General features: G+C 34.7%; 1 protein-coding gene across 19 annotated transcripts in view; it reads right to left on the bottom strand.

Annotated features, from left to right (window-relative positions):
• Positions 1-22,475, bottom strand: part of BAZ2B (bromodomain adjacent to zinc finger domain 2B) — a 296,342-nt gene that overhangs the window by 88,466 nt on the left and 185,401 nt on the right. For 12 of the 19 annotated variants that reach the window (XM_055307809.1, XM_055307825.1, XM_055307810.1 and 9 more), the window contains 7 exons: positions 11,954-12,157; positions 11,268-11,663; positions 7,967-8,573; positions 5,999-6,292; positions 4,750-4,810; positions 3,842-3,950; positions 3,476-3,577 (listed from right to left, as the gene is read on the bottom strand). In XM_055307809.1, the coding sequence (XP_055163784.1) occupies positions 3,476-3,577; positions 3,842-3,950; positions 4,750-4,810; positions 5,999-6,292; positions 7,967-8,573; positions 11,268-11,663; positions 11,954-12,157 (1,773 nt within the window). The remainder of the gene's footprint in view (positions 1-3,475; positions 3,578-3,841; positions 3,951-4,749; positions 4,811-5,998; positions 6,293-7,966; positions 8,574-11,267; positions 11,664-11,953; positions 12,158-22,475) is intronic. The other 7 variants (XM_055307813.1, XM_055307815.1, XM_055307822.1 and 4 more) reach the window with 4 other exon arrangements.

Genomic DNA, 22,475 nt, shown 5'->3' with positions numbered 1-22,475 from the left:
TTATATGCAAAGTTAGTCAATATTTTCAAATGTTTGCTGTTAATAAATATATATATATGATCTATCTTCAGCTCAGAAATATCTTGATTGAAAAATAATGGGCCAGGGGATCCCTGGGTGGCGCAGCTGTTTGGCGCCTGCCTTTGGCCCAGGGCGCGATCCTGGAGACCCGGGATCGAATCCCACGTCAGGCTCCCAGTGCATGGAGCCTGTTTCTCCCTCTGCCTGTGTCTCTGCCTCTCCCTCTCTGTGTGACTGTCATAAATAAATAAAAATTAAAAAAAAAAAAAAAGAAAGAAAAATAATGGGCCAAAGGCAGGCGCTAAACCGCTGAGCCACCCAGGGATGCCCAACCATGGTTCTCTACTGCAGACTAGAATTAATTCTTGTAGAAATTACCATTTCCTAAATTTGTAAAATACAGACCTTTGCAATACCGCTGTTGAAATTTTTGAAATACCTTGAACAACATTAGAACTTACAGAACTAATATTGGTTATTCTTGATAATTTTAAGAGATAAAGGAAAAATGTGATGGAGAAAAAATATTTTCCAATGCAAATGCTTCATTAGGAAAGTGACTAAGAATAGTAACGAATCTGCAAATACAGCATTTCATTTGCTATCAATCACCCAGAATAGATAAATGACACTTGGAAAACTGTAGCAGTAATATTTGAAATCATTATGTACAACCTCCATACATTTGGAAAACTGAATGCTTAGCTTTATTAGAAGAGGTAAAAATATTTATTTTTTAATAGGAAAATTTTTTTTGCATTGTATGTAATACAAGCAAAATATAGAAAATGTTAAACTTGCAAGTAGAAAGAAAAAAATGATCCATTGACCCACCAACCATTACATCTATCATTAAAATTTTGATGCATTTCTTCCCAATCCTTCAATATGCAGTTTTGTTTTTCAGTATCTATATAGCCATCATTCCCTTTCCATAATTTGTATAAAGGCAGACATATTATAAATACATACAGGTAATTTCTGCATAGTGACAGTGGCTAGGCCAAACTATATTTTACATCTTCTACAAAATTTAGGGCCAATCAAATGATCACAAATCATAGTTACCCTAACAAAAATATATAATCTTTGTTCATTTTCATATAAAATTATTACATAATTATACACTTTTTTTTATTTATTCATACAGACAGAGAGAGAGAGAGAGAGAGAGAGAGAGAGAGAGAGGCAGAGACACACGCAGAGGGAGAAGTAGGCCCCACGCAGCGAGCCCGATATGGGACTTGATCCCGGGTCTCCAGGATCACACCCCGGGCTGCAGGCGGCGCTAAACCGCTGCGACACCGGGGCTGCCCAATTATACACATTTCTAATTAACTATATGCTTATACATATTCATCATGCTACATATGGAAATATATATGGATCTACAATTATATGTACTATATGGATTTCTAATGAGTTAACTGAACTTTTTTGGGATTACTTACCTTTAATTGTTGTTCTCTCAAAATATCCTGAAACGAATCCAACTTTCTAATTTTTTTAACTGACAGAAGTACTCTCAAAATTGCTAATATTTTCCCTCAGCAGTCTGCTGAAATGTTGGCCGCTTAACATATTCTGGATTTATTAATTCATCATATTTCCTTGATGAATTGATCTCTCAACAAAGCAATATACATTTGGAAAACACTGATTATGTTTAATAAAAAGTGAATGGATGTCAAAGAACATTTTATTTTGCCTAATGAGGCTTTATAGATTAAGTCTAATTATCACTGATACAAAACTAAAAATCCTTTATGTATTGAACAGCAATTAGCTTTCCTCTCAGAACAAAAATCTACTCAGCTTAAAAATACAAGGATATCTTTGGCATAAATAAGGATTTGATACCATGAGCCAAACAATTAAAAAATGATTAGAATTTTTAAGTAAAATTATTATTGTCTTCTAATATTTTTTTGTGATGAGACTGGTCTAGTATATATGGAAGTGGGTAAAATAACAATAAAATTCTGAAAATCTGTTTGGCAGCAGATTTAGTCTAAGTTTAAACATTTTTTTAAGTGTAAAAAATAAAAAGAGAAAACTCCTAGAATATATTTCAGTAAAGAAGCTAAGCCTCAGAGAAATAAATTTTGGTATTCTGAATTACCAGGAAAAAAACAAGCAGACCTGGACATAACTTGTTCCTTAAAAAGTCATAGCCAATAATGAAAATAGGTTATATGATGAATGTTAAGGAACACTGTTAGAAACCTTGAGTTCTAGTTATGTCTCTGCTTGGTTGAAACTGTATTCTTAGAAAATTCCCTTACCTTTGAGGTCTCAAAAGAAACCTGTAGAATTAGGAAGGCCTTTTTTTTTTATTTCTAGAATTATAAAATTAGCAGGAAAGACAGGATGGAAAAACCTGCCTATTCACACTAGAAATGTTACTGGAAAAAAATTTATTTCTGTGCATTGGAATGGGCCATAAGGGAGAGAGATTCAATCAAGAAAGAAAATATCAACTTCTGTTGGCTGAGCAATTTAACCTTTTGAAACATTTTCATGCAAATGATCTCATTTTAACCTCACCATAATCCTATGAGGCAGAAGTAAAATTATTATTGTCTTTCTTTATTTTGCAGACAAGGAAATTGAGGAAAAATGTGGCATTATTTTGATGTTTCAAATCACAAAACTACTTCATAGGTTAACAAGAATCTAGGTCTCCTCACTCCTTAACTAGGACCTCTTTCAGTGGGGCTGATAAAGGGAATAATAAGAATACGCAGCTGAATCCAAGTAAGAAACAAAAGCAAAACCATAAAGAAAACATATAGGAAATGAAATGTCTCTGGTGGATTCTTTGTGCTGATTGGTAAGGTTGTGTACTTAACCCACAGGCAAAAAGGAAGTTGTGGTAATATTTTCTGATATGTATGTAATTAACTGAAAAATTAAGTCTCTGTAAAAAGGAGAAATTCCACTCACCTAATATTAAGGGACCTTCCCCCCACCCCAAATTACCTCACTTGTGAAAATGGATCACGTAGCATGGCATAATCAGATGGACAAGATCCTTCCAAAAAACTATGGCATATTTATTCCTTTTTGGACTGACTTCTAACAACATATTTTTTCCTATTCAAATTAATTTACCTTTAAATTAGTTTACCTTTCAGGGAACTAATATTTTCTTATATTTCACGTGAACATGCAGATACTTTACACCTGTATAAACTGTAAAATTGTTGACAAAATTAATAAACAGGAAAATGTAGACTTAAAAAAATTGAAAAAGACAGCTATTATTTCAAAGCTCCTTGTTACTGGAATATTGTAAATTGAGGCTTTGGTGAGTGTTAACCACAAAATTATATGTATAGCTGTATGAATTAACTAACAAAAGGCAATGCTCTGGAGTGCAGTGAAATTTACTTCATTTAGGTTATGGTACTACTTTCTGGTTTAAAGACTATACTTTTTAAAAAATGGATACCTGCGGTCCATCTCTGGCTTCATAGAAGTCACCCACTCTTATTTTTGCACTGAAGCTGAAATTGTCCCTTGAGATATCCATTATTCCATTTCTGCTGAGATACTGAAAAAATCACATATTTTTCCACTTCAGGTTTTAATAATTACAACCCAGCTTTGATGTAGAGCTTTCTTCAGGACACTAATGATTTGCATATTCTATCAAGGGGCTATGGATTTAGAGAAGATCAATTTAGTTTAAGTACATTAGTCCCATACAAGACAATATTTTGTATCAAGGAACTTTATCTGAGAAAGGAGAGCACCTTTTTTCCATAAACATGCTTAACAGGCACCAAATGTATATTATTTGGTGAAAAGTATGTACCTTTATTACTTCAGGGTATTGCCTAAGTTTCTTTCCACATGGAGCATAATATGCTACTTCTCCTTGAAGGCGCCCTCCAAAGTTTCTTATTCTTGTCTCTCTTTGCCAGCTACACATAACAGAAATGAGGGTTATAACATATTTAGTTTTAGGAAAGCTCTTTATTTAAAAAAAAAAAACTTAAGAACATATGCTTTTTAGATAACATGAAAAATATAAATAAATATAAATCCCTAATCATACAATTTAGGTACATTTATCACTAAAATTAGTAAGATTTTTAGCTAAGTAATTCAACTACAAATTAATCATACTCAAGCTACAAATATCAAACTCTGTTAAATTTCTTAGAAATCATAACTAGTATTACTTTGGGTGTTTGGACAAATTCAGTAACATGTGTCAATGTGTATGAATTTTTTACATCTGAGAAGCTAAGTGAAAAAAGTACCATAAACCTGGCTCTCTGCTCCTTCAGGATTATGTACTTGGAGCATAAAACTTCTCATTTCCAATGAAGCCATTTTAGCCAAACTCTGCTCAAGTCCCCCAGTTTTGCCTACAGTGGCTATTACTGTCCTTTCATTTCATCTTCCCCAAAACCTCTCTTACTCCTAATTGTGTCTCTGCCCTGGCCTCTGTCAAAGGATTTCCTCTTGCATTTTTTCCCAATCACAGTCCCACTGGCCTACGTTGACTCCATCCCAGCTCTGCCACACCTAAACTCTGCCGTTAGCCTTAATTTCAGTTTGCTGATAGATCAACTTCTTTGCCCTTTGCTCTAGCTCTTCTGCTCTAATAAATACTATGCAGTATGTTCAATTCTTTTATGAATAGCCAAGAGTGAGAAATCAAACATGCATAAATATGCAGAGGAAAAGCAAAAAGAGAAGTCTTATTTTGCATACCCATATTCCAAAGGAATACGTAGCTCACGCTCATCTGTTACTCTTCTTCTTTTGGAAGTGCCTTCAAGAAAATTCAGCCCGTTAACATAAAGGATTAGTTTATATAGAGGACAATTTTTTGATAGTTTTCAGACTTTTCTTTAAAGAATATATCTTAATGACTTGATTTACTTAAGGTGTTTCTACAACTTGTAGGTTACTTTTAGATGGTTTGCAACAAAACACACTGTACAGAGGATCTTTTTCCGTCTTCTTCAGTCTGCATTACAGAATAACTAGCCTTTGTAAATAACATACAATGGGAGGTAAAAATACATAGCTTTCCTCTCATTTTGTATGTAAAGAAATAGCTAAAGTAGGAGGAAAATTGTAGATAGAGGTTTCAGAAAACCAGGTACAGTTGTTTTCTTTGAGAATATGAGTTTTAAGATGCTGAAAAATTTCAACAGCTGGCTCATACACTTAAAAATAATTTAACTCCTCTGTTCATATAAATCCATAGCCAAAACTATTACTACATCTTTTAAGCTAACGTACAAAGGAATAGGATTATGATTGTACATAAAATTCTTCATAGTCAAAGGCCAAGTTTCACAAATGCAAATATGTGTATCTTAAATTAGTAGAATATTATACGGGTCTGTGGCAATTGAATGCAAAACTAGACATTTCTAAGAAAATAGTGAAATAAGTAGAGCAACATGATATTTTACTATACACCTCTAGATTTCCTTAGCTCTTGCAACAGAAATAAAAAGTCCTCTTGGAATATTAATGTAAAAACTTTTAATGAAGATCTCTAGAAGTTTATAAAAGGTCAAATAGAAAAAAAAAGATGTGGCACGTTAATGAAATAATAATGCTTCTCACTAACACAAATGACCTTTGGCAAAGTGTTGGGCAAATATGCAATTGTATCTTAAGTAACCAAGTGAGCTAATTTTTATAAAGTACAAAAAAGTCCAACTGTTAGTCAGATTCTAAATTCTAGAAGCATAAACTGAACACAAAAGCAGGAAAATATTCAAAATCAAGAGCTGTCATCAATCAGGTTCTTAAATTGGAAGCACAGAATAAAAAATGGCAATGGGTCAGATCCTTTGAAAATCCATGCTGACCTTTCTCAGCCAACCTCTAATCTGGCTGTAACACCTGATTCCAATGAGATCATCCCCAGAACACTGTATAAATAAGAATTCTTGCTATGGTTTGACTTGTACTTTACAATAATAAAATAAAGTGTAGGTACCAGAGTGTGGACTTGAAGTAAGTGTGGAAGAAGGTGTGCCAAGAAAAGCAGGTGACTGGGATTCAGAACATAAGGCAGCAGGAGCAGAGCCTGGGGCTTTTGCTATGTGGAGGTTACGAGGTGTTGAGTGAGCTGTGAGACTCATGGAAGGGCTTTTGACAGAGGAAGTTGTTTTATTCAGTTTCATTGAAGTTTTCTCTCCTTCAGTATCACTATCTGATTCATCTTGGTCTTTATCATCATCATCATCTTCTTCTGATCCTTCTGTATCTGATTCTGAATTACTATCTGATTCTGGGAAGTAAAAGAAGCATTTGTATATTATAACTAGATAATCACCAACATTTGCAGTTTGTATCTAAATGGAATAGTTTAGGAATCAGCATCTGTGATTGAACTCAACTGATCAACATTCCTGAAGAGTTCATGTAAAAATTACTATCTTACGAGCTGAGTACAATGTATGCAGACTACAAATTCTCAAAATTCTTAAAAAAAAAAAGTATCTGTTTTACTCAACACTTTAATCATAAAACAGTTCTTCTCACATGACACTATTCACATGCTGAGTTCTGCTGAATGGTTTCAAAATCACTCTTAATTTAATAGAGAACTAAGGTATAGAGAGAATAGAATTGATTAAATTAATAGATTCCAGTAGCTTAAGAAGTATATTAGGTTCAGTATGAGGAAAAGAAGTCTGGAACTACCATCATTTTTTCATCTAGGCTTTGAGGTAAAAGAAAACCATTTTCTGAGAAATTCTTGGCTTTTCTGACTGCAGTTTATTCTATTTAGGTACAAGACTTCACCAGGCTTCTTAGGCTTCACAAAAGACCAGGGTACAGAATTATGTGGGATTATTTAATGGTTTAATAAGTTAAGTTTTGGTCTAGAAATATAGTACTATAAATCCATCTCTTTCTATAGACAGGTAATATCTATTCCTGGATTAAACCTAATAAACACAGACCTAATACTTGGAATGTACCTTAAAGGTTCTCAGAATAACAGCTTTTGTGGAATTGTGTTTTGTGTAGTACCATCTGCCTATGTTGCAATTTGTTATAAAAATTGTCTTTGAAAGTTGTTAATAACGATATTCAAACTCAATCATGCAAAATTGTTTACGGGAATCCCAGGAAAAAATATTAACAGAACAAGTTGTTCTTACCCTAAGCATTGTTTCTATCTTAGACACTTTGGTAGCCAGAAAATTTACCATTGGACTTATGGCTGATCAGTTACAAATTCAAATATTTTTATAATATGTATTTCACCTTTGTATATGTGCTGCTGAAGTGAGCACTGTATTTCACCTTTGTATATCAAATTTATGCTATCTTATATTTTATGCTTTCAATCTTCTGTGGAACAATGAGGAGAGTTAAAGGGGAAGAAAAATGGAAAGAAGTTTTTTTTAAAAAAAAACAAGCAAAACTAGAAAGCAAATAAAAATAAACTCAAAGAGTACTCGTTATTAAATAAATTCTATGTTGCTAATAGATAGTCACAGGGATTTAGGTTTTTGGTACTTTCTAAATGACTGACTATAATTTTACCTTTTTCATTCAAAATATCTACTGACATATTTCAATAAGTAGAAGAGATGAAAAAGAAAGGATAAATGAGTGATAATGAATTAAATGAAAATTAAGCAAATTTGTGAAGTTATTTCTTCATTCATGCATCATTTATATTCATTTCAAGTTTTTATTTGTTTAATATTAAATGAATAACAAAGCTGAGAGTTTAACTTAGGATTTCCAATCTCAAAAAAAAAAAAAAAAAAAAAGGATTTCCAATCTCAATCACTCTAATACTTTACCAGCTCACTATGGAAAGCACATAGCTGTGTGAAACACAGTGAATGACAATGACTAAGTCTGCGAACTAAGAGTATCCTTAAAATGTTTTGGTTCACATAGCTTTTAGATAAATACTTTAAATTTAAAAATAAAAAATAACCTGATTGGCTGTCATCAGATTCATCATCTTCATCATCTTCCTCATCTTCTTCCTCGTCATCTTCTTCTTCATCCTCATTTGAATCTTCAGAATCCTTACTACTGGGAATGTCTGAGTCTGTTCCCCTAAACTGTTCCACTAAAGATTTTGCAGGGTGCGGGTGGTGTTGTGTTTTTACTGTGTTTACATTATTGCTAACCACTTTTTCCTTCCCTTGAGTATGCAGTATGGGAGAGGCAGAGGGTATCACAGTTGTCTGATTGCCAGGGGTTCTTCTCCCACTTGTACTCAGATTTACAGGTGAGGAAAAAGGAGTGCTACTTGCAGTAGCAATGTTTTCGTTAATCTTACTCTGCATTTTAGTTTTGGTAGTAAGTGCTAGAGGGGCTTCTTGAATGACACTTTGAATAACTCCGTTTGGTTGATGATTACCCAAAAGTGCATTTGTCAAGAATGGATTAGGATGGTTGTTTTCTACTGTTTGTTTTGGATGTGCTGGTGAACTAGAGGTTGTTTTTGGATTTGACAAAGCTGCAATAACCTTCTTCAAGCTCTTGGATGACTCTTGCTTCTTTAACTGCACTGGGAATGTCTGTTTATATTGTTCCTGTTGAAATATAAGTTAAAATACAAAACAACAATGTACCATAAAAACAAAGATTACTTTTATTTGCCTTCCATATCTGACAATGGCTGCTCAGATACAAATTTAAATCATGATATACAAGTGCTTAAAATTAGTGGTAGTGATGACTACAAGCTGGTTGCTGAATCTCGGCTAGACATAATATATTTAAAATTCCATTAGTCTTTCTCCCCTCAAAATACAGGTTTCTTCACTCCCTCCTTTCGTTATTTTTGTTCCTAGTGTCTCAGTAATCTAAATTTGAAACGCTAAAAACATCTTTTACTTTTCTTTCTTCCAAGTCAGCCATATCTCTACGTCTTTTGGATTCTTTCATCAAGATATTGCTCAAACTTAAGCCATATACCATCATTTCTCCCAATATATGCTATATGTTGATGCCAATTTCATCTTAATTTAAGCCTTTGCTATGTTAGTTTCCTGGGCAAAAGCCTTAGTGTCTCCTGCTTTTCAAAAAGAAATGACCTTGGTTTAAAAATCCATCTGCTCTTTACTTGTTCTATGATGTTAACAAGTGACTTAGTCTCTTTAAGCTTTAGTTTCTTTACCTCACACAATTTTGCTAAAATTACATAAGATCATATGTGTAGGAAGTCTAGGTTGGTTACAATTACTAAGCAATTGTTTAATAAGTGACTTTCTAATAGGCAGTCCTATAAAATTCTTTAAATAAGAAACATTTAAGAAACTCGTTGAAAAATTAAGAAACCTTTCAAAATGCAAATAACTCCTGATGTGTTCTATAATTTATCTCAAAGTGGAATATACATTAATGAAAAATTAAAATAACCCAAACAATGTAATTTTTAGTTTGCCTAATTTACACATGGAGAGTCAATAATGTGATGCCAATTACAATACCTCCTTATGACTGAGCAGTACATTACAAGTTATCATATGCATGGTATTATACCATTGGTCATTCCATTTAGATCAGGGATTCTCAAATCTGGCTATACATTTGGAAGATTTTAATATATGCAATACCTTAGTCTCAACACAAGAGATCCTGATTTAGCTGTCCTGAGGTGTTCTTTTTTAAAACTTGTCCAAGTAATTCTAATATATACTTAAGCTTGAGAATTACTCACTTAATTCTCAAAACATCCTGATTTATTCCAGTCTTTTTTACTCTGACCTTGTTCTTAAATTCTTTACAGTAAAATAAGGGTTAATGGACAAGAATACTAACTTTTTTAAGAAAGAAAGGCAGCATATCACAGTGTTTAAGCACTGCCCAGATGTGAACTCCAACTTTATCACTAGCAGTGTCATCCTGAGGGAGTTATTTAAGTTTTTTGAACCTCAATTTGATTGTCTATAAATGGGCATTATAATATTAGTAACACTTACAGTTGCTAGTGTCCAATGAGTAAATGCATGTTCAGTACTTAAAGGAATAGCTGGCAAACTGCAGGAGCTGTACAAGTGTAATCTAATGATGAGGAGGCCTAATGATAATTTTTGTAATCAAAAGATAGGATACTATGTTCAAACATAATATTTTTTCTCTACTCTGGATTGGTTCTAGAATAAAAGGCACTGATCATTTAATTACTGGAATTCTACTAGACATATGAGTGTAGATTATATAGCAATACAAAATCAATACCAAGACAATAAAGATGAAAAGGATTCTCTGATTAGTGGTTCTGGTATTTGCATTAATAAAAGTTATTCAAAATATTTTGTATTTCATATAGTTTGTTAAAAATTGCAAAGGAATTCTCTTTCCCCAAATAAATAAATAAATAAATAAATAATAAATAAATAAATAAATAAATAAATAAATCTTTAAAAATTTCTTTAAAAAAATGAGTGTACTGCCTGGGTGACTCAGCAGTTAAGCGACAGACTCTTAGTTTCCACTCAGGTCATTATCTCTTGGGTTGTGAGATGAGAGAGTCAGGCTCCAAGCCCTGCACTCAGCGGGGAGTCTGAGATTAGCCTCTGCCTCTCCCCCACCACATTCAAGTATGTGCACTTCCTCTCCTAAAATAAATAAGTAAATCTTTGAAAAAATTCTTAAAAGATAATAAAAATAGCAAAGGAAAATGATTCTTAATGCAGGATTTTTATGCTTGTAATTGTTATATGACTACAGAGGTAAATTACTCTTTTATTTCTTTAAAAAAGAATATATTGATATTAGGGGGAAAAAGGACATTGATCTTAAACAAAAGTAATTGTGGTGTATATCTTATTCAAATGTATTTCTTCCCTTACTGCTAAAGCATTATACTTCAGGAAAAAAATAACATGATCGTGTTGCCAAGAATATATTAAGCAGATGTATATGTAAATATAAAATCAGAGAAATCTAGTTTTCTGATGTGTATATTCTATTCTTGGTAACTAATAAGGTATGAAAATAAGAGCAGAATTTAATTTAAACTTGTGTATTGTAAGACTATATAAAAGCTCTTTTTCTAATAATAAAATTCTTCTATAAATAATTTTTTAAAAGATTTTATTTATTTATTCATCAGAGAGAGAGAGAGACAGAGACAGAGACACAGGCAGAAGGAGAAGCAGGCTCCGTGCAAGGAGCCTGACGTGGGACTCGATCCCAGGTCTCCAGGATCAGGCCCTGGGCCGAAGGCGGCGCTAAACCACTGAGCCACCCGGGCTGACCCTAAATAATTTTTAACTTACCCGTTTGGATCGCATTTCACTGGTCAAAGGACTAGATTCTTCAGAGGTATTTTTATTCCCTGCTTTAAGTACATCAGGAGAAGGAACTATGAGTTTCATGTAAGTTTCCTTTTTGGCTTGATTTACCAAAGATAAAGGTTTCACATTGGACACCAATCCCGTAGACTGTATTACACTTGTATGTTTGTTCACAGATTCCTCCTTTGCCTGAGAGCTTTGGAAAATAAATGGAAGCTGCTGTGACAAAACCTGAGGCTGCTTCTGCTGGGACTGGAATGATGAGTGAGTCTGGGATTCAGACACAAGAGGTAATGGCTGGTGTATTCTTTTTTCCTGGGCTTTTTCAGTTGCTTTCTGTCCATCTGCTTTTGGGTCTGACATACCATGTAATAGCACCTGTAGAGAAAAATAACAAGGTGACTTCTCAATATCTATTAAAACAAAGAACGTCAAGCAGTTGGAGAGAAAAGGGTACTTTAAAAAGTGCCAATGACAGTTACATAAAGCTCACTAAAAAATATACCAAATGTCCCTTTAAAAATGTTTCTCCATCTCCTTTCTTGTGCAAATGTTAAGAACTAAAGATATGATTACCTTTAAACTTTATAGATTTTGAGAGTCAAGATAAACCAGTTAATTCCTAAGTAGGAAGAATGTGTGGATACTGCCAATGAAACTACTTATACCTGGTTGTTACTTTTCTGTTGTGCTTCACTCTCTGAATCAGAATCATCATCTTCACTTTCTTCAATACTTTGATCTTCTTCTTCTTCATCTTCCTCTAGATCATCTGAATCACTACTACTAATGCCTTCACTTGAGGTGTCTGATGATGTACCCGAATCACTATCACTGTTGCTAGAACTTTCCATAGCTTTCTTCCTTGGTTTCTGGGTAAAGACAAGTTTTTAGCAAGACTTTATTTTTTGAAAAATTCAAACTTCAGTAAGAGGTATGCTCTTTTAATTTTCAAGTGATATTTCCATCTAAATATGTCATTTTAGAAAAAAGGGAAGAAAAGTCACATGTTGTAAGGGCAATTATTCAACAAACAGATCCAATTAACTTATCTGAAAGGAATTCTCCAATAAAAAGTACAGGCTTTGTCATGTACAGAACATTAGAAACACTGATATAGTATATATCTTTTCATATGATCTTTTCATGATTGTCATGCTTCAAAATGTATGACAGATTAAAAAGAGCAATTTACAAAACAATTCCAATTATGATAAGGGATACAGACATTGAAGTTCAATATTTAGCTTTAGTCTTCTTTCTTATGTTTAACCAAATATTTACATATAACATGCCAAACACACCTTTCTAGGTGTTGACAACAATGGTATCTAAGACAGAGTCCTTGCCTTCAAGGGACTTAAACTCTAGTGTTGGTAGAGTAGACAAATGACTAATATGAAAGCAAGTAATCCCTATGTAACAAGTACTGGAAAAAAAAAAAAAGTACCAGAGAGAAGAGAAAATAAGTAGCAAAAGACTTAGGGGCTGATTTAGCAAGGAATTTAATTTTTTATATTTCACTCCAGAAAAGACAGATAATATAATAAAGAGAGATATTAATTTCTGGAGCATTTAAGGCTATATAGGAAAAAGAAAATCTAAAATTGGTACAAAGTGATATTACATCACATTAAAAAACAAGTTTTGTGTTTAAAGAACAGACAGTAGTAGGGGTGCCTGGGTGGCTCAGTTGGCTAAGGCTCAGACTCTTGATTTCAGCTCATGTCATGATCTCAGGGTCATGAGATTGAGCCTCGAGTGGGGCTCCGCACTCAGTGGGAAGTCTGCTTGAGGTTCTTTCTCCCTCTTCCCCTCCCCACTCAAATAAAAAAATCTTAAAAAAAAAAAAAACAACAAACTCCAGAACAGACAATAGTAGTGGATAAAAAGAAGGAAAAATTATGAGATGATTTATGACTAAACAGCTATATAAACAATGGGAAAGTTAAAACTCTGCCAATAGGGAAACTGAAAAGGAGAAATACTGACATGATAAAGCAGTAAGATTGAGTACAATCCAAAATTACATAAGAACATTTCAATAGGATTTGTTGATAGATAAAGAACAAAATAGCAGCAATAAACTACAAAAGCAATGAATTACAAAAGTCATGGCCTTTTTTAAAAAAGAGATTTTATTTATTTATTAATAAGAGACACAGAGAGAGAGGCAGAGACATAGGCAGAGGGAGAAGCAGGCTCCCTGTAGGGAGCCTGATGCAGGACTCAATTCCAGGACCCAGGGATCACGACCTGAGCCAAAGGCAGATGCTCAACCACTGAGACACCAGGTGCCCCCAAAATTATGGTCTTAATAGAAATACAGCCTGTCATGACTAATGAGTTTGGGGCATGAAAGACAATAATACACTTCTACAAAAAGAAGCCAAGTTGAAGTGAGAGTTCTAGATTGCAAATTAGTACTCTTTCCTTTGTGCTTTCTGAAATTTGATTTAAATGAAATAAAATGCATATGAGTGAAGACAGTCATTCCTGTTGTTATACTCTCCTTACAATGGTACCCTGTGTTAACTGTTCCAAACTAGCAAACGTAATGCCTCCTCCAGAGACACATGCTTCAATAAGTCAACTAACAGTAATCATCATTTCTGGAATTATGTCTCCCTCACAGTAAAGCAGACTGATGAGAAACTGACTTGGAATAGTGTGGGTATCACAGGATGAAACAGACCAAAGTAGAGATTAAAGGGAAACAACAGTAATATAATAACATTAAGCCTACCATTTATTTGGCAGAGAAAAAGCTCCTTCATTGTAACCAAAATCTATTGTGGGTTTCTAAGCATGTATAGCAAGATTATGAAAATCATAAAATTGTCTAAATAGAAGTTACCACTTTGGGTTTTAATGGAGACTAAGAAAGGAAAAACCTAAAGGAGATATAGTAATTTACCAGAGAAAAATAAACCCCTATTTTAATGCCCAAGTAATTTGTGCAGTTTTCAATTTAAGGGTGGCATGAGAAATGGAGTCTACATGCCTCAAGAGTAGGTCTGGAAGTGTGGATTCTTAAGTTTCAGAGTGTAAAATATTTACTTGCTAAACTTGCCACAACCAGCAGATTCCTGAGTTTCAATTCAAAATAGGACACAGGGATCTACATTAACAAGAACTAAATGTGATTCTGGTGCAGATAGTCTTCGCAGACCATACACTGACAGTTTACAGAGTCTTTGGCTTTATTAAGTTAATAAATTTAGTCCCCATTTTAGAAAAAAGAAGTAGAAGTGAGTAGATACATCCAGGTATTAATTATAGAAAAACAAAAAAAATCAGTTTCAGTATTACCAATTTTGTCTCCTTAGTCTCTATTAGCTGTATGTATGTGTGTAGTTACTTTGTATTCATACACAACTCAGTAGTAGGTCTCTTTCCTGTCTCTTCTTAGGTTATCACTACCTCCCTAACCCCATTCCAATCTGGGAAAGCTTTTCAGAACCCTCTCCTTGAACTTTCATCTCACTGTACACTTATTTCTTTCAATAACAAAATAAATACAAAGTCAAGGCTATTATGTACCAGGCACAGTCAGTCACTCGCCTCTCAGGATACAAAGGAATGACAGCAACTCTGCCCTAGTGGTAACAAGGAGAAGAGAATCAACAAACAATATAAATAAGTGTTTTTAGATACATACTCTGACTAAAACAGGATAGTTGGACAGACAGTGTGTGCTGGGGGTGAAGATTTAGATGCACTTATCAGGTATGATCTTTCTGAGCTGAGACTTAAATGGAGACTGAAAGACACTCATATGAGATAAAACAGTAGAGCCTTCCAGACTAAAGATAGACCAAAGGCAAAAGTCGTGAAATAAATTTGGCATGTTCAAAAAATGGATAGGTCAGCTAAATCAGCTACAGCACACGGAACCAGAGAGAGAGAGACACACACACACACACAGAAAATAAGGCTGGATGGACTAGCAGAGGTCAGATCATACAGGGTCTTGTAGGCTGAGTGGGTTAGGAAACTATGGGAGGGAATGATAACATAGGATATTTTAAAACCATAAAAACTCACTTATGTTTTTAAAAGATTGTTTGGCTGTTGTGGTAACAGTAACTTGTTACTGGTTTATAACTGCAGGAGTGGAACTTACTCAACTTGAACGGTTTTATTTTCTTTTCTCAACAGGCCATATGTGTATTTTAGTCTGTAATGTATATTGTTTAATTTAAAATATCTACATTTATTCTAAATATACATGCATTGTATAAAAGGGAATTAGACTTAATCTATTATTTTCAATGCCTACTACTAAGATAGCAATACCCAGGAGGGATTATCAAAATTAGCTGAAGAACATTTTTTCAAACTGCACATGAAAAGGGTTACCTAAGCAATGTTTAAAAAGCATCTTAAGGGATGCTTGGGTAGCTTGGTCAGTTAAGCATCTGATTTGTGATTTCAGCTCAGGTTATGATCTCGTGGGTCGTGGGATCAAGCCCCCCCCCCGTCAAGCTCCATGCTCAGTAGGGAGTCTGCTTGAGATTCTCTCTCTCTGCTCTTCTCTCCACTTGCATTCTCTCTGTCTCTCTCTAAAATAAATAAGTAAATCTTTTAAAAAATAAAATAATAAAAATAAAAAGCTTTTAAAACTGAAAAATACTGGGTAAAAAAGAAAAGTATAAGATTTTCTTCCTTAGTTCCAATTGTCCTTCATCTCCATTTTACTTGACAACCTATGACTACAAATTCATGCCAAACAATGTATTATTCAAAGGTGCTCTTTTTCTGAAATTTTAAGTTCTAACATCCCTTACTTTGATAGGCAGTCTCTCTCTAGCGTTATTTCAACATATGTGTGTATACAATCCATCTCTTTACATCATTAAAGAGGTGCCTATGTAAGTTTTTTAGTACCTGCTTCATGAAATATTTTTGCTTTAATACCACTGATTTTTGTTCAGAAATGTCAATGTAGACTCCTTATCATAACTAAGAACAGGGTCTATTTCATATGCATGCTCTAAAGTCTTACTCAATCAATGCACTGTACATTGTAGAGGCACTGGGGATTTCAGATCTTACTAGATTTTAGCACCACTTCTAAGAGGTACATTCATCCCCAAACAATGGAATACACATTCTTTCAAGTATACATGGAACATTCTCCAGAATAGATCACATTAGGCCACAGAATAAGTCTCAATAAATTCAGAAAGACTGAAATTAAATCACGCATCTTTTCCAACCACAACAGTATGGAACTAGAAATCAAAGACAAGAAAAAAATGGGAAAGCACACAATTACATGGAAACTAAATAATGCATCATTAAACAATGAATGGATCAACTAAGGAATCACAGAGGAAATGAAAGAATACATAGAGATAAATGAAAATACAACAATCTCTAATCTTTGAAATGTAGCAAAAGCTATTCAAGTGGAACATTTATAGCAATACAGGTATACCTAAAGAAAGAAGAAAAATCTCAAATAAACAACTTAACCTTACACCAAAAGGAACTAGAAAAAGAAGAACCAACGAAGCTCAAAGCCAGTAAAAGAATAAAAATAATAAAGATTAGAGCAACTAAAAGAATAATAGATCAATGAAACCAGGAGCTGGTTCTTTGAGAAGATAAACAAAATTGCTAAAACTTTAAGCCAAACTCATCAAGAAAATGAGAGGACTCAAATAAATAAAATCAGAAATGAAGAATGAGAAATAACAACTGGCACCATAGACATACAAAGGATTATAAGAGAATAGTATGAAAAATTATATACCAACAAACTGGACAACCTAGAAATCAATCAATGTGATATATCACATTAATAAGAGAAAGGATAAAAAAACATATGATTATCTCAGTAGATTCATAAAAGCATTTGACAAAGTACAACATCCATTCATGATAAAAACCCTCAACAAAGTAGGTTTATAGGGAACATATATCAATGTAATAAAGGCCATATATGAAAAACTACAGCTAACATCATACTAAATGGTGAGAAAGTGAGAGCTTTTCCTCTAAGATTAAGAACAAGACAAGGATGTCTACTCTCACCACTTTTATTTAACATCATACTGGAAGTCCTAGCCACAATAATTACACAAGAAAAAATACTTAAAAGGCATCCAAATTGGTAAGGAAGAAGTAAAACTTTGACTATTTTCAGATGACATGATACTATATTTAGAAAACCCGAAGGACTCCACCAAAAAACTACTAGAATTAATGAATTCAGCAAAGTTGCAGGATATAAAACTAATCTACAGAAATCTATTGCATTTCTATACATTAATAATGAAGTAGCATAAAGAGAAATTAAGAAAACAATACCACTTACAATTGCACCAAAAATAATATACCTATGAATAGCTTTTAAGGAGGTGAAAGACGTGTAACAAACACTGATGAAAGAAACTGAAGATGACACAAATGGAAAGATATTCCATGCTTATGTATTCAAAGAACTGATACTACTAAAATGTCCATACTACCCAAAGCAATCTACAAATATAGTTCAATCTCTATCAAAATATCAATATTTTTTGATAGAACTAGAACAAATAATACTAAAATTTCTATGGAACCACAAGAGATTCTGAAGAGTCAAACCCAATCCTGAGAAAGAACAAAGCTGGAGGTGTCATAATCCCAGATTTCAATATATACTACAAAGCTGTAGTAATCAAAATAGTGTGGTACTGGCATAAAAATAGATGCAAAGATCAAGAGAAAAGAATAATAAACTCACACTTCTAGGGTCAACTGCTCTACAGCAAAGTAGGCAAGGAAAGACAATGAGGAAAAGTCTCCTCAACAAATGGTGCTGGGAAAACAGGACATCTACATGCAGAAGAATGTACACCATGAACAAAAATAACTCAGGATAAATTAAAGACCTAAATATGAGATCTGAAAGCTTAAAACTCCTACAAGGAAAAATAGCCGGTAATTTCTTTGACATCAGCCATAGAAACACTTTTCTAGCTATGTCTCCTCAGGCAAGGGAAACACAAGCAAAATTAAACTATTAGGACATTACCAGAATAAAAAGCTTTTGCACTGTTAAAGAAACTATCCACAAAACAAAAAAAACCAACCAGCTGAATGGGAGAAGATATTTGCTAATGGTATATACAATAAAGGGTTAATATCCAAAATATTTAAAGAACTTATACAACTCAATACTAAAAAAAAAAAAAAAAAAAAAAAAAAATTGATTAAAAAATGAGTAGAAGACCTGAGTAGACATTTTTCCAAGGAAGACCTACAGATGGCCGATAGTCACATGAAGAGATACTCAACATCATTCATCATCAGGGAAATGAAAATCAAATCCACAATGAATTATCACCATACATTGGTTAAAATGGTCAAAATCAAAAACAAAAGAAATAACATGTTCTAACAAGGCTATGTAGAAAAAAAACCTTATGTACTATTGGTGGGAATACAAATTGGTACAGCTACTCTGGAAAATAGTATGAAGATTCCTCAAAAAATTAAAATATAATTACCATATGATTCAGTAATTGTACTAGTGGGCATTTATCCAAAGAAAATGAAAACAATTCAACAAAGTATATACACCTTCTGTTTACTGCAACATTATTTATAATAACCAAGATATGGAAGCAACTCACGTGCTCAACAATAGATGAATGGATAAAGAAGATGTGACATAAAAAAGAGATTTTGCCACTTGCAACAACATGAGTGGACTAGAGGGTATCACACTAAGTGAAATTAGTCAGAGACAGACAAATACCATATGATTTCAATCATATGTAGAATTTGAGAAACAAAACAAATGAACAATAAGAAAACCAGCTCTGAAATACAGAGAACAAACTGGTGGCTGCCACAGGGTAGGTGATTGGGGAACAGGTGAAATAGATAAAGGAGATCAAGAGTACCTTCATCTTGATGAGCACTGAGTAATGTACTGAATTGCTGAACTGTTACATTGTACATCTGAAACTAATATAACACTGTATGTTCAATATACTTAAATAAAGAAGAGAAAAAGAACACTCCTTTTTTTTAAAGGTTTTATTTATATATTTGAAAGAGAGAGAGCAGAGTGAGAGAGAGAGAATACAAGGGCAGGGGGGAGGAGAGGAGGGAGGAACAGGCTCCCTGCTGAGGTCCCTGGGATCATGAGCTGAGCTGAAGGGAGATGCTTAAAATTTTTTTTAAATTTATTTATTTATGATAGTCACAGAGAGAGAGAGAGACAGAGAGAGAGAGAGAGAGAGAGAGAGAGAGAGAGAGAGGCAGAGACACAGGCAGAGGGAGAAGCAGGCTCCATGCACTGGGAGCCCGATATGGGACTCGATCCCGGGTCCCCAGGATTGCGCCCCGGGCCAAAGGCAGGCACCAAACCGCTGCGCCACCCAGGGATCGCTGAAGGGAGATGCTTAAATCAACTGAGCCACCCAGAGGTCTCAAAAGCACTTCTTTAAAAAAATAAAGTGAAAAGGGCTTTACTATATATTTTCCAGTTAAAAATACTAGTTTTATAAAAGTTAACAAAAATTACTATGGGAATAAGGAATGGGTAGTGTTTTAGTCAGTGTCTGGCTGTGGAGAAGCCGGAAGCAGTGCGGATATAGCCTTGTAGAGCTCATACTAATGGGAATGCCAGTGAAATAAATCATAAGGAAGAAGAATAAGGACAGTTAAAGAACAACAGGTGGAGAATATGACCCTGGAACCTATGTCCCTGGAAGGAAACAACAAAGAATCTTTTTTTTTTTTTTTTAAGATTTATTTATTTGAGACAGAGAGGGAACACACAAATGAGTGGGGGGAGGGGCAGAGGGAGAGAGAATCTCAAGCAGACTCGCCACTGAGCATTGAGCATGATATGGGGCTCAATCTCAGGACCCTGAGATCATGACCTGAGCAGGAATCAAGAGTTGAACACCTAGAGACTGAGCCACCCTGCAGCCCTGGAAACAACCAAGAGTCTTTCATCACATTTGCTCAGTGAGTGATTTGAAGTGCTCAGTGGGGTGGCTTGAAAAGGAAAGAAAATGTTTGTTTGGGCCCAAGCACAGTCCTGTTGAGTTTTTGTGATGGATACCATTAAGCTTCTTGGCTTCACTACATGACCTTTTCCTAGACTTTCATATGTCTTACAGTGTCATGGAAAACATTTATCTTCTGTTGAAAAAGGAACTGAAAGATCTAGAGGAAGTGTTTTTGTGAAATACTCTGGGCAAAAAGAAATAAATCTTGATTTGTTCAGTTGATCTTGGAAAATCTAAGGGGCTTGATGCTGTCTTGAAAAAGGGCAAAAGAAAATTTGATAAAATAGTTCTTCAAGATTGAAATCAGAACCTGGGAGGCTTGTTGAAATCTGATGATGTAAGGTTGGATCACTGCTATTTACAGTCAGTGGCCATCCATATCTTGCTCTTCTTGCTGTGGTGTCAAAAGTCCCCTTGGGAAATATCAGAAAGGGAGACAGAACATAAAGACTCCTAACTCTGGGAAATGAACTAGGGGTGGTGGAAGGGGAGGAGGGCGGGGGGTGGGGGTGAATGGGTGACGGGCACTAAGGGGGACACTTGACGGGATGAGCACTGGGTGTTATTCTGTATGTTGGTAAATTGAACACCAATAAAAATTAATTTACTAAAAAAAAAGTCCCCTTGGTATTATAGCTGAGATGGTGAAGAAAGTGATATGTGCACAGTCACAAACTGCTGACTCTATTTCCCCAGAACACCAGGGCTTCAACATGGTTTTTATAGAATTTAGAGATGAGAAGACACTCCCCTAGTTATTACCTTTGTTTCCAAAATGTTTGCAGTTGATGCTAAGACTTTATTTCAAAATAAACCAAGACCACTCAGCTCAAGAAGAAATTACAAATGAGAGCAGACCAAATTCACTAATATGGGTGCACTTACTAGAAATTCTGGATATAATGTGTTAGTTCGTGTTCCTGTACATATCTCAGGTTACTTGCTTGTATGCAAGAAACCTGGACTCAGTCATAGCCTACATTTAATAAAGTGGAAATGTCACAGCTTCCCCGGCATGATGTGGAAGAGGAAATCTAAAGGCTCAGGGTAACCAGAATATTAGAGTGAATTTATCATTATGCAATCTGCATATCCACCCTACTCCTGATAATATCTTTTCTGTGGCAGACAAGGTCTAGTCAGAAGGCAGGAACCACAGCAAAAACTTGAACAGGGGAATTTTATCATATAGAAATATTAACTAGTAGCAGAATATGAACTACTAAGAAAGATAAAGAGACCTCTAAAGAATACTGAAATAGCAGATGTAGAGAGTAGCCACTTCCTGTAGAGTGGAGGAAGAGTATTAAAATAAAGGTAAACTTGGAAGAGGGCCTCTATCTACCAACCTCATTCACCCAAGGCTGAACTTTAAACTTTGTTGAAGAGAAAGTGGCTGTTGCCCACTGGACAGCAGAAAAGCTCATTGAGGCATCACAGGTCAAGGTTGGCAAACAGGAAACATGCCTGCTGGAGTGCCAGGAAAAGTTGCTGGAAACCTCCTTGCTGGGGTGCCAGTAAAATTAGCTAGAAAGTCACCCACTGGCGTCCCAGAAACACTTACTACTAAGATGCCTGCTGGGATGCCCATGAGACTCCCTAGACAGTGTGTACTACTAGTTCTCCTAAACAGAGCCCACAGAGAAGCTGCCAGCTGGTGAGAAAGCTACCCACGGACAGCCACGACATAAGGCAAGAAGAAAACACTGGAACCAGAAACAGAAGCCCTGTCCACTTCCAGAGTTTCTCCAAGACCCTCTGCTGACAAGGTCTAACACTGTGCCATCTAGTAAAGGAGAAAAGGGTGAATTTAGAGTGGAGAGACATAAACTGATAACCTGCACAGTTGGGGATATAATGAAATAACACTGGCCATGAGGTGATATATTTGAAAATGAATAATGGATATACAGGATTATTACACTATGCTGTCTATTCTCTATATTTGAAGTTTCCCATAATAAAATGTTTTCTTATTTTTGTTTTCCTAAAAACATAGGCTCTGAGGTCAGCCCACTTGACTTCAAATCCTGGCCACTTACTGGCCAACTATTTTGAGGCTCTGTTTCTCCATTTGTAATAACAATACCTAGCTAATTAGGGGTATACAGAAGATTAAAATAGGTATTATATGCAAAACAATTAGAGAAGAGCTGTTATGTGTTAAGTT

The sequence above is a fragment of the Nyctereutes procyonoides genome, unplaced genomic scaffold (genome assembly GCF_905146905.1).
Source record: "Nyctereutes procyonoides isolate TBG_1078 unplaced genomic scaffold, NYPRO_anot_genome, whole genome shotgun sequence".
NCBI classification, from domain to species: domain Eukaryota; kingdom Metazoa; phylum Chordata; class Mammalia; order Carnivora; family Canidae; genus Nyctereutes; species Nyctereutes procyonoides.
The sequence above is the reverse complement of the archived record's forward strand: the minus strand, read 5'-3'. Positions and strand labels throughout refer to the sequence as shown.